General features: G+C 42.2%; 1 protein-coding gene across 1 annotated transcript in view; it reads left to right on the top strand.

Annotated features, from left to right (window-relative positions):
- The window catches only part of CRYBG1 (crystallin beta-gamma domain containing 1), a 333,416-nt gene that overhangs the window by 288,758 nt on the left and 31,076 nt on the right, over nucleotides 1-13,582 (top strand). The window contains exons 5-8 of the mRNA XM_083176952.1: nucleotides 2,346-2,393; nucleotides 2,477-2,595; nucleotides 5,993-6,143; nucleotides 13,085-13,224. Coding sequence (XP_083033078.1) covers nucleotides 2,346-2,393; nucleotides 2,477-2,595; nucleotides 5,993-6,143; nucleotides 13,085-13,224 — 458 coding nt within the window. The remainder of the gene's footprint in view (nucleotides 1-2,345; nucleotides 2,394-2,476; nucleotides 2,596-5,992; nucleotides 6,144-13,084; nucleotides 13,225-13,582) is intronic.

The following is a 13,582-nucleotide window of genomic DNA, read 5'->3' as shown; positions in this document are numbered from 1 at the left end:
TTTTTGTATGAAAGTTAACAGAAACATTTTGTATCAACTCAAAATTAAAAATATATATTGCATATAAGAAGCACGAAAAACCCTGGAAATTAGGGTTTTTGATATAAAACATTGTACCCTTACCAATTCAGTTTGTGCTAAATAAAGTTAGGGATGTAACAAGGTATAAGGTAAAAGCCCCTACCCATGGGTGCAAGGCCCAGGAAGCAGGTCGAAAGGTGCCCAGATTTTTGCACCTCGAGACACACCCCACAACTTAGAATGTTGAAAAAAAAATACACATAAAAAATCATTTTTTTCTTTTAAATTGAATGTCCAAATATTTCATCACCTATTTTGGTAATAATATATTCAGGTATGGGATCTAGTATAAATAGAAAGGAATAGTGGGGCAGATGTATTATCCGTCGTTATGGGGGAGAAGGGTATCAGCGCACGTTATGTGCACTGATACCGCTTCTCCCCCATGTATGATAGAGCCGGGATGCAGTAATGGACAGGGGCGCTATGCTCCCCTGTCCATATCGGCGCTGCTATCAAAATGATAGCAGGCCGAATGTATGAACGGTCAGCATCGCTGACCGTTCCGCACGAAGCATGCTTTGGCTTCGCCAGCATCAGGCTGGCGAAGCCCTATCTAAACAGCAGGGACAATGCTGTCCCTGCTGTTAGGTCTGGGCTGCGCTGGGGATCTCGCGTGAACAGCGAGATCCCGCGCATGCCCAGTGCGGCCGGCCGGGGGACAGGAGATAGCGCATCAGTATTAACTGATGCGCTATCTCCAGAAAGGGACATCGCCGGAGGGGGGATTTAACGCTCCCCCGCTTCGGCAGACAAGATGTTAATACATCTTGTCGATGTCCCTTCCTGCTTCGCCTCGCTATTGAGGCGAAGCAGGAAGTATCATAGCGGCGCTTATCGCGCCGCTATGATACATCTGCCCCACTGTGTGGTGCGCTATCTGCAGCTGCTGGCACAGGGTTTGTCAGGCCCAATTATAGATTTAGGAGAAAAAAAAGAAAGTGTGCCAGCGCTGGCTGTAAAGAAGTCTATAATACACGGTTCTCAATGAGTATGTAAACAATTTATTAATAACAACAACAATTCTAAAAAGTCAATAAAGGTAAAAGGTGAATCGCTCTAGAACATGTAGTTCATAGCACACAATCATAAAAGGCTATCACGGGGATAACCAGGGTCTTTGGTTTTGCACTGTTTAGATAGTAGATAAATGAAGGAAGCTGTATATTACCATCCCATAGTGTCTGGTTGGTTTGGAAGCCAGGGTCTGTGACAAGGTGTCCTAAGGTTTGTCCTATAATTTCAAGGACTCAGGATGTCTCAATACGAATGTCCTCTTTAACTTTAACTGGAAGCAATATCCCAGAAGATTTGTATGTCCAGAAGATTTTGAGGGTCATCTGTGGGAGAGTGGACATGTCACTGGCAGGTGGATGGATGGAGGTTAAAACAGCGTTTTCCACTGGTGCTCTGAGCACCAGTGGAAAACACTGTTTTAACCTCCATCCATCCATCCACCTGCCAGTGACGTTAGGCACTCTACATTTTACACGGTTCACTGCAATGGGAATGGTACTTAAATGGTATTTAAAACGGTAATCTGCTGCAGTGGGAATGCTAATACCGTTTTAAATACCATTTAAGATTACCAGTACTTTAAACTGGTCTGCCGTGGGAAAGCAGCATCAGACTACAAATCAAACTGGTTTTGCAGTGTAAATGATTGCCACTTTAAAAAAAACTGGAGAATTCGTACCAAATCCCTCACTTTCTGAATCTTCCATCCTATTACATCTCACCCATTACCTGCATTCAAATTATATAGCAGTGCTCTTTCCTGTGTCTGCAGATTATATTTGGTGATGGCATTATTATCAAGTAGAAGGACTTATTTACTCATTGTTTTCTTATACCCCTTTCAGACATTACACCCGGGATTTTAAATCCGGTACAATACTGGATTTTTAAAAACCCCAGGTCAATTGCAGTTGCACAGGAACCGGGATTTTAGTTGACTAAAATCCCGGGAATAGCCTTTCAGACATACGCTAGTCCCGGGATGATGCACGTGCACGTTAAAAATTCCAGGATTTTGGCCTATTTCTGAAAGGGGTATAAGTAATGGTCCATGATGCTTTTGGTAGATGACACCAATGAGAGCCACAGGCTGACACATGCTATGGTATTATTTTTAATGAAACCTAATGCAATGTTTAATCATAGTCATTTTACATAACCTGCAAACAAAGATGGACTTCATTTAAACATACTGTTTGATTTCCTGTTTAATGAGTTAATAATAATTTTACTTTCCACTGTTTTAGGTATTTTCAGTGGCAGGTGCTGAGAAAATCAACCCAAGGCCAGGAAAGGTAAAGAGAAGTACTCTTGTATATTCTGTATATGGCGTAGTTACTGATGGAGCAACTGACCTTTGTGTACTATTCTGTTACAGGTGGTGATTATTTCTCAGCCTGAATTCGGAGGTGCTGTGTTTGAAGTGTTTTCTGATGTGATGGATTGTTCTTCTTGGGAGCTCTCACCTACAATTTGCATCAAAACCATAAGGGGATGGTTAGTAATTTAAAACTGTAATATAGCTGATAAGGTTTGCATTTTTACAATTTTTTTCCCTTTTTTTATTTTTCGTGTGTTTTGGGAAAACCTGATCGGCAACAAATTCTTTTACATGCTAAAGTTCCTTTTTACAATGATAATAAAGAGCAGCGCTGGGCAACCAGACATACTTCAAGGGCCACAATAGCAATTCCTCCACCTTCAAACATGTCAATAATTAATTAAAAAGAAAAAGCCTTATAGGCCCTACACATGGATGCAGGTTATAATTGGTCAGGGCCAGTGTTCTCAGCGAAGATGACAGATCACTCACCACACTTCGCTGGTACATCGCTGTGTGCTGAGTGATCATGCTGAGCTTTCTGACCGATCTAGCATTGCTCAGCGGGTCAATACGTGTGTAGGGCCCATAAAAAAGAACCTGGTTTCTCTACATCATTTATCCTAAAATGTACTAATAACCATATGCCACTACCACCCTCCCCACACACACCTGCCACAAAATGTTCCCACAAGCTCTTAAACCTCCACAGCTCTCCAAAATACCCTCAGATCTACTCACATGCCACCCAGACCTCCCCCAATTCCAATAAGGCATCTTTAAATGTCCCCGCTCTAACCTAACCAATCTACTAAATTTTGATAAAAATACTTCCATAGAGTTCGCTGCACTCTCTCCTGCACTGACTGGATGTGTTCCCTGCAGAGAAGTTAGAAGCCAGAAGCCAGCTGCTCTTGTCTGCGATTATTTCCTGATTTATAAGAAAGCAGAAAATTATTCAGAACAGGACACAGGGAAAATCTCCGGGGGCTGTTTACGGTAGCGACAATGTTTTTTAACATTGTAGTTAACAAAATATTGTCTAGTCCCTAAACATTGGTTCCAGAACATGGATGGTTTCCATTGGGTTTGCTTGTTTGAAATAAAATGTAAACTAATCTAAATCTAAACACACATTTATGCAAACCCATGATTTATTGACACAGTGACGTCAGAACTGAAGTAAAGACTTGTTATACAGTGGCAGGGCCATCTTAACAGCTCTAAAGGCCCTGTGAAAAGCATCATAACTTTCCCCGCTGTCTCTCCACGTGCTTCCATACAGTGAATGGAGTATGGATCATTGGTCAGACAGCAACTTGGTCGACAAGCATTAGGTCGACACCACTAGGTCGACATGCATGAAGGTCAACATGACTGAAGGTTAACATGGGGTTTTTCACTTTTTTTTGTCCCGAATTTTGACATGGACACCGAAACGCATGGCTGCGCTCGCCATGCTTCGGGCACGTTACCACGATACGCTTGGCACACTATTTTATTCTCCCACCATGCCCTAGTGGATAGTGGCATGTAATACCGCTTGTCTGCACATGTCGGCTCAAAAATCCCTGAAAAACCCCATATCGACCTAATGCATGTCGACCTAATGATCTTATTGACCTTCAGTCATGTGCAAAAAATCACAACAAAAAAAGGAGGTATATACCTCAACCATATGAGAGTAAACATCTCTGCACTTATACCCCAACAAATATGGCCTCCACATTGGAATATAGAACTTTTACCACATTCAAAATGGCAATCAATTTGCATAACCAATATAGCCCCTGTCACAATAAAAAGCCCTCATTGCACAGGCCCAGCACTCCCTGAAGAAGGCTAAAAAAGCCGACACGCGTTGGAGCACCATTACAGACATAACTTCACCTAAGTCTCCTCCCCACCACGGAGATTCAAGTGCCCAGCGTAAGTGTCCGGCTGCGGGCATGCGGGTTCTCCTGACACCGCTCATTTACGGTCTCACCAAGCACAGAGGCGCCGTGGAGGACCCGGAAGCAGGACCAAGCTTCCACAACACATAGCAACGAAGAGGACAGTGGGGGACCAGGAAGCTAGGTAAGAGTGCACCATGAGTTGGACGGGACGCCAGCCTCCAGCGACACCTACCTGATTAACCAAACCTAGACTGTGACTTCATCTTGCTAACTGGCTGACCCCCCCCCCCATACTTTCCCCACTGCCACATCCCCGCAGACTGCCGCCCATTTTACCCAAGGGACACAGGTTATTGCCAAGCCTGGCTCCCCAAGCCCACCACCGGCCACTGGTAAACCTAACATACCTACCTTGATTAATAAAGAGTATTTTTACAATACCTCAGCATCTAAGCACATTATTTGCGGGGCAAAACAAATACCTTAGTGCTACATTCCCCTCCTTTTTGACACACACTATTGTCATTTAGAGACCTCTGGGAACACAGGTTACAAACCATTCTCTATGTTGACCTTCATGTATGTCAACCCAGTGAATGGCTGTGAGCACACTGATTGTTGAATAGCTGGAGTCGGTCACCAGTTCGCCATTCCCTATTTGGCTGTAGGTTGTGGTGCTGCCTGACCATTCTGATTGTAATTCACGCATTAGCTCAGTCTACCCTTCTCGAAGGCCATTAAAATCGTGCAGACCTGGGCAGCTGCACAGGTATGGGTCATTAGGTCAACATGCATTGGGTTGACCATAAAGGTTGACACATTTAGGGCAACAATGACCAGGTCGATATGAGTTTTTTCACATTTGTACTGTATGTCCCGAATGTTGACATAGATGACATGGACACATTAAAGTGGAAGGTAGGGCATGAAATACCGCCTGTCAGCTCCAACAAAAGTGAAAACCTCATGTTGACCTTTTGACTGTCGACCTTGCCATTGATGACCTAAATCTTAGGTCAACCTTCCAACCCTGTTGACCTTAGCCACGTCGACCTATTTCATGTGTTGTCCTAAGCCATGTCGATCTTCAGTGGACGACCCAATGCATGTCGACCGACTAATGTGGACTGCTGTGTGTTCAACACTGCATAGTATCAGCAGTCACAAAGTGCTTTACTGTTCCTCCTGCTCTGTGACTGGAGAACCCCACCTGACTGCCCTGACCAACTCTGATCTGAGTGCTGCAAACAGTCACCACCACGCAGAGTAGCACAGGATAGATTTGTAGTGGTATTTGTGTAAACTTACTGACCAGCAAGCATCGATAGGCGCTGCTCCGCTGGGTTGTAATTAGGGGTGCTTACTGCTGTTCGTAGAATACTGAATAGGGGACATAACCCCTGTAGCTAGTGTTAATGGAATTATATATTGTTGTTAATTGAGAACATAGTATGCTTGTATGTATAAATGTCTATATTGCAGAAATATGGAAGCTGAGCATCTGTGAGTTGGCACATCTATTGCACAGTTTACCTCTAACCAGATTAGGCTGCCCTTTTGAATGAGTGGGGTACTCGTTGATTGAAATCGTGCTAAAACAAACATTCTCCAGTTATATTTATGTATGTACCTAAAGAGACTATGCCGAGTAATGACTATGCACTTTTTTCCATAGTTGGATACTTTATGAACAACCTAATTTCGAAGGGCGAAGCATTCCATTGGAGGAAGGTGACCTAGAAGTCAGTAATCCTTGGGCAGATGGTTCAGAGGAAGAAAATTCTCCTTCACCAGTTGTGATTGGTTCTTTAAGGCATGTGGTCAAGGTAAATATTCAAAGGCAAATTCTCTACATATTTTGTATTTTGATTCATATTTCTGTGTATATTTAGCTATACGAATATGTGGCATTTGATTGCGAATACTTTCCATTTTGGGTGTTAAATTTATTAAACACCTGCAAACATGTGTTTAATTTCCTATAAATTGTAGTCTTCCTATTCTATAAAAGCATTTAAAATCAGACTAACCCACCAAATAAAATGAATGCCAAAGGATCAAGGGTCATATTACTTAATGAAAGCTTTTCGTTTTTCTGTTTACCTGCAGATCACTTTAGGTCATCTCTATTAGGAGAGATCTGTATACAGTTATACAGTATATTGAGGGTAAAGCTGTGTACACATGGGGCGATTCTTCTAAGCAATTTTGACTGCATTTTCAAAATCGCTTTGAATGTTTGCCAGAATCGCCCTGTGTGTGCACAGCATGCAATAGCGATGCACGGCCCCACAGTGTCACCACCACCCCGGCCAAATAGACACTGCAGGCAACAATATTTTGACTAGATACAGCAGTGTCTATTCAGCTGTACATGTGGTCTGCTGCTGCGAATGGCCAGTGGTTATCTCCAGCAGCAACATCGAGATTTTGAACTCAAAATCGCCCAGCCTCCAGCCCATGTGTACACCCCTTTAAAGGAGGAAATATTGACATTTTAGCTGTGGGTACAACAGATCAAACTAATTTTACAGTACATGAAACTATAGAGAACATGCAGTATACAATGTTATACTGTATGGGCTTTATCCAACCATATCATCCGTTGGTTACATATTTAGTCAAATTTTACCTATAGCATGATATAGGTTTATCCTTTAAAAAAAAAAAAAAAAGGCCTTGGTGCAGGGTTGATCATATATTCAAAGAAAATTATCCTCTCATCCTTATCCCTGCACTATATTTAATTTCATCTTCATTGGTTGCCCTAGCCTATTGATTGTGCAAACAAAATATCTGAAAATATGTATATGTACACCATCCTCAATTCAGCATTGCTGGCATTTCTGGGGACAGATACGCTGCGTATTTGGCTGTGTGATCACCTTATCATTCAACTCTTAGGGGGCTATCCAATTACATGCCATCGTTGGCAAAAGTGTATTTGCTGCAGCTATCCTATTAGCCCCGATAAGCTGGCATGAGCCACAGCTTATAAAGGTTTTGTATCATCTGACTCAAGCAGGCAAAGCATATCCTCAATAAGTGTGGTGGCAAAAACACACCGTTTTTAATAAACCTTTGTGTTTTCGGGCACTTTTTTTTTTTTACAGGAGATCTAATTGAATACCCTGTAAAAATATATCCGTGAAATATATGGGCAAAAATCGCCAAAAAAAAACCCCTCTGTTTTCCTCTCACAATGTTTTATCATACTCCGCATAGTATCTTTTTTGGTGAATATTTATTTATGCACCTCTCATTTCGTGCAATTCGCTGGTGTATTTCAATGGGGTTTTCACTGGGATTCGCCGGGATTGTATTCAATGCTAGGATGGCGAATTGCTTTCTCCCTGATTTTTGCCATGATTCACCATTTTGCATTCGACATCTTTTTAACGTGAACTGGAAAGTGATCTTTTAAAATAAAGGTTTTTTTTAATTATTTTTTTGTGTCAAAAAATCAGATTTTTTTTTTTCTGTGAAGGGGTATGCTATTTTTATTCATGTGCTTGAAGCACATTAATATATTTTTAATTTTTTTATTTTACACATTCGCCAGCATGGGGCCGGGATCCACTCATTAGATATTCATATATTCCATTCACTCTGGTCCCGGCTTGTTACGTGCGGGACCAGAGAAGCGGCTGCCTGCCCCTGTCCCGTGCCAGCATTCCCAGGGGGCAGCCTCTGCTGCCTGTGCCCCGGGAGCCCTCCCCCACAAATTCTGGGGCAGGCAGGGAGGCTTACGTATCCCTGCCTGCCTCTGTCCCCCGGCCGCAGGGGTTAAAATTCGCCAGCAGGGGCAACGAGCCCCTGCGGCATTGAATAGGGTGACAGGGAGGGTGGGCAGCGAATGCTGCAGCCCTCCTGAACCCTGCGAATGTGCAGCGAATCCTAAACCGGATTCGCTGCACATGGAGAATAAAAACATGAAATACTCTCCTTAATGTTGGTTAGTTTAAGACAACCTAGCAATTGAAGCATGTACTGCAATGGTGGGTGTATAAATAGAATTCTGTTTTCTTAAAATGCATTCTTTAATTTTCTGGTTATTGGTTTTGGTTACTCTACAGTAATTAAACAGTAGAAAAAAATAGTATATATAGAGTAAATCAAAAATAGTACACAAAGGGGTTGATTCAATCAGATGAGAGGGATAAAGTTGCCATGGGGTGGAAACGCTGCCAATGGCTCTGCAAATTACTGCATTATCTCGCCCTAGATTTTGTGGATTTTTGTACATAGCCCTATGGGGTTAGCAATAATAGTCTGTACAATAAATGTGGCTTGTTAACACACTGCCTCGTGGTCGCCAGTAATATGCGCCTAATTGAATGGACTCCATAATTTCATAGGTACAATTGTGTAATATAACCAGACACATAACTAATCCATTGTTTGTGGTAATAATAAATGTGCACATGTATTGTATTCCCCAAAACAGCAGCAAGCAGATAGTAGTGACGTCAGAAACCACTACAATGGATGACTGGTGTCAACCTTAGCATTTGAATTTGACTCTTTTTCCCCAAGAGTGCTAAGTAATGAAATGAAAAAACATACCTGCAAATGAAAACTTCAAATAAATAACAAATATTTATGTAATTAGTATTAATCTAATTTGACCATAGATGGAAATATTGACTCAAAAAAAGAGGGGGAAAAAAAGCAAATATACTTTTTGATACATACATCAAATATTGTATGATTCTATTATACTGCTTTCACATTGCAGAAATGGGTAATGACACGGTATTCTTAAATGGGACTTTAAAACGGGTCTGAGCCTTGAGACCTTTCACATTGCAGGTGAAAACCATTTTAAAAATCATTTAATACCATTCAAAATTCAACCCGTTTAACCCCCAAGGGACACGTTTCAAGCCATTGAAATAGAGCCATTCACACTGCCTAAAAAACGGCTTTAAAACGTGTAGGAATCTGCTTTTTAACCGTGTTGAAATACCGGTTATCTTTAACTGGTAAATCAACTTTGGCACTTTCACATTGCAGCCTTAAATGTTTTAAAATGGGAAAAAAACGGCAATATACCGTTTTAAAAGTGCAATGTGAAAGGGGTATTATTGAACTATAAAATATGTGTTAGTTTATAAACAGATGAAAAAAAACAATAGAAAGTTTCTTCATAGGGCATTGGGACACATCTAGAGCTTGGATGGCCTGTAACTTTCATTCAATATATTTTTTTATATCTCATAGTGGGAATGCTCTATATTTGACAGCAGGCCTTTAATTTGAGGCAATGACTTTATTTAAAAATATAAAACCCTTCATTTAGAGTCCACAGGGCAGAATGATCATAGTGACAAGGCAAACAAACGGTACACTCAAGCAAACACAGTAATTCAGAAATGGACGACTGCCTGAAGTACGGAACATAATGGGTTATTTTGGTTCACTCTCTCTGACAAATTTCCTCTTAGATGGACAAAACCATGTGCACTGCAGGTGGGGCAGATGTTACTTGAGCAGAGAGAATTAGATTTGGGTGGGGTTTTACTTCAAAGTGAGATCTATATTGCAGTGTAAAAATAAAGCAGCCAGTATTTACCCTGCACAGTAACAAAATATCTCACCCAAATCTAATTTTCTCTGCACATTTTACATCTACCCCCCTGCAGTGCACATGGTTTTGTCCAGCTAAGAAGGATTTTGTCAAAAAGAATGAACTAGAATAAGGCTCATAGTAAGGAGCTGAGTCATACAACTATCCAAGTTAGATTTAGGACATCTGTAAGTGATCTCTTGAATCACACTTTCCTACTTTGCGACCCCCCCCCCTCCCCCTCCAAGTGCTGTAGATCCGTATTGTGATGGCCACAAATCTGGGCCTGTTTCTGAGTTTGGAGTAAAGAAAGAAAAAGCAAGTAATAGACCCATACATTAGGCAGCTATTGTGGCAATTCCCTATTCTCCTGATGTCTGGGTCGGTGGATCAGAGAAATCTAACATGCTGGACATTCTTAATTTGCTACTTCTTACCAAAAATAATCATAATCATCAATCCTGGAATTTTTAACATTTAACGGATTATTGTGGATCCCCTGTGGGTGGTTGCTCCGATACGGATGGGAGAGGTGGAGAAAGGACTGCCGGTCTGATATACTGTCTTCGCATAAGAGAAGCTCTCTAGGAGTTTGGTGGAACCCCCAACCAGAGACGCGGAGTCTTACTGGGTGGCGGTTTTCACCAGTGATTCCCGCAAGGGAATTTGGACTCCGCTGCGTCCACCCAGCAGGTCGCGGCACTCTGACGGGAGCCTCCTTGGGGAGCTTGAACACTGGCAGAGACAAGAACGTAATGTTGCCTTGTATGAGCTGTATGGCGGGTAGCGGACGGTGCAGCAGGTTACTAGTGGCCAGTGGCGGATTCAGGGGGGGGGGCACCTGGGCACGTGAAAAGGGGCCAACCTGGGAATGCATTTTATGGTGTGAAATGGGTATTATTTCAAATAGCTGGGACCTGCAGTGCTCGGAATACAGCCAGGCTCTGCCATTGTCAGTGGCTATCACTTCTGCCTGGTGGCGGCTGTCCCCCAATTACCACGAACATGTATTCCCTGTTGGCAATGAGCATGTAATCTCACATGGCAACGAGCATGGAACCTCTGGCAATGAGCATGGAACCCTTGGCAATGAGCATGTAGATAAGCAGCACTTACTGTATGTAGCATAATTTTTAATAGGCATTATGGTGTTTGGCATAATACATAATGGACATCATGCCGTGTAACTTAACGTGCAATGGACATTATGGTGTAAATGTTTAATGCGCGCCTTTGGTGGACAATGTCCCTGTTTATGAAGCGTATTGTGAATTTTGTCTTAATCTGTGTGGCATTATGTGAATTTTGGCTCAATCCATGTGGCATTATGTGAATTTTGGCTCAATCCGTGTGGCATTATGTGAATTTTGGCTCAATCCGTGTGGCATTATGTGAATTTTGGCTCAATCCATATGGCATCTTAAGAATTTGGCTCAATCCGTGTGGCATTATGTGAATTTTGACACAATCCATGTGGCATTATGTGAATTTTGGCTCAATCCATTTGGCATTATGTAAATTTTGGCTCAATCCATTTGGCATTATGTGAATTTTGGCTCAATCCATGTGTTATTATGTAAATTTTGGCTCAATCCGTGTGACATCATGTGTAAGGGGCAAGTATAATGGGGTCTAGTATTTTGTTGCATAATGTGTAGAAGTTGTATATGGTGTTGTACACTACACTTAAGGACATGCCCCCTGTTGAGTGGCCACACCCCCTTTTCCAGAGCGCGCCTTCGGCGCGCGCACAACTACATCCTTCACTTTTGTTGCCATGGTGGGCCTGCGTACTTTAAATGCCAGGGCCTATTTTTAATCCCATTGCCACCCTCTCTCTGCCGCTCTCTTAGCATGTACACTGCCACCACTAACACTGGCCCTCCCCCACCTAAACCCTCTTTTATCATGGTGCCCCCCCCTGTCATTTTATCCTGGATCCGCCCCTGCTAGTGGCGTGTAAAGAATTGAACTCAGGAAACCCACTTGTGGCGAAACTCAGGATGCAACTTTGCAATATAACGGAACTCAGGTATAACGGAACTCAGGAGACACACTTGGCAATATAACGGAACTCAGGAGGCACACTTGGCAATGTAACTGAACTCCGGTATACCTGAACTCAGGAGGCACACTTGGCAATGTAACGGAACTCAGGAGGCACACTTGGCAATGTAACGGAACTCAGGTATAACGGAACGCAGGAGGCACACTTGGCAATGTAACGGAACTCAGGTATAACGGAACGCAGGAGGCACACTTGGCAATGTAACGGAACTCAGGTATAACGGAACTCAGGAGGCATACTTTGCAATGTACAGGTAACACCGGTACTAGGCTGAACTAGCAGACAGGAACAAGCAGGGTAATAGTTCAGCAGGCTGTCAGCTGGAGACTGACCGTAATCAGAAGAAGCATCAGCACTGAGGGACAGGCATACATACCTTTTATCCCTCCCAGGGGGTGACATCACTGACCCAACCTCCAACGGAGGTTATATCTGGTCCTGCCCCCTAGCCGGAAATGTCACATGCAAGATGGTGGCACCCATCCCGGGAGCCAGCTACGGGAATCACCGGACCCCCTGTCCACAGGCTGGAGAAGCCATGTGGTGGGAAATGGGTGTATGCTGAATCTTGGTAGTGGCAGAGTTCCAGTGAAACTACTAATTTACTGTACAGTTTACTGTACAGATGGAGCCCCTCTCAACTATCTTCCTTAGGTCGTCGCTCACCATGGCTATCCTATTGTTCTCAGCAGCAATACAATACATAGAACAATAGAGTAGGGGATTAGCAGAGTAATCCTATTATTCACTTAATCCTATTAAAGGAGGGCTCCATCTGTATATTGGAGGTACACATGACCCATAAATTGTCAAACTGAACCATGTACAGTTATAACATTGCTCCTCTTGATGAAGAAACTATTTAATTTTGTAGAGTTTATATGCATTTGTCATATTTTATTACACAATCGTTTTGTAAAAGAACATAAATCTCTTGACCACACCCTTTCTGTAGAATTTAACTGTACACTAAATATGCAAGTGTATGGTGCATAGTAGGGATTCCTCAATATATTTATAACTTGTGAGAACCAGAAACTATTTTATGTATCTTTGGAATTTCTGTACAGTATCATTTTACGTTCTGCATTAACAATGAAAGTAGTAATTTGGCGATTTTATTTTATTAGGATTACCGCATTTGTCAAATCGACCTGTTCACAGACCCAGAAGGTTTAGGGATTATGACATCCTATTTTGATGATACAGAAGAATTACAGGTATATGGAAGACTACAGAGAACGTGCTCCATTAAAGTGCATTGCGGAGTGTAAGTATCTACATTTATTTTTGTAATTGTTTGAGGTTATACAGTAGCTTGCAAAATACTGTAACTCTACCTGTTACCTCTTTTTATGATTATTATTGATGATGATGTTATTATTATTATTATTATTATATTAAAGCTGCACATCTGGGATCTGTTACTTAGATTGGAGGGCAGCTTTGAACCAGAGTGCTTTACTAGTCCTTTCTGGGGGAAGGTGGTCTTGACTTCTCTCCAACTTTTATCAGCATTTACTAAGCTGTTTTGTCAGATATCATGAAGCTGAGCATTTCATGAACGGTTTTGGAACTGTAGCCACAGACCATGTTAGAGTTATTCAATTTCCCTTTATTTTCCCGCA

Source organism: Crinia signifera, chromosome 3 (assembly GCF_055691185.1).
Source record: "Crinia signifera chromosome 3, ASM5569118v1, whole genome shotgun sequence".
Taxonomy (NCBI): domain Eukaryota; kingdom Metazoa; phylum Chordata; class Amphibia; order Anura; family Myobatrachidae; genus Crinia; species Crinia signifera.
Note: the sequence above shows the minus strand (reverse complement) of the source record. Positions and strands in the feature narration are given on the sequence as shown.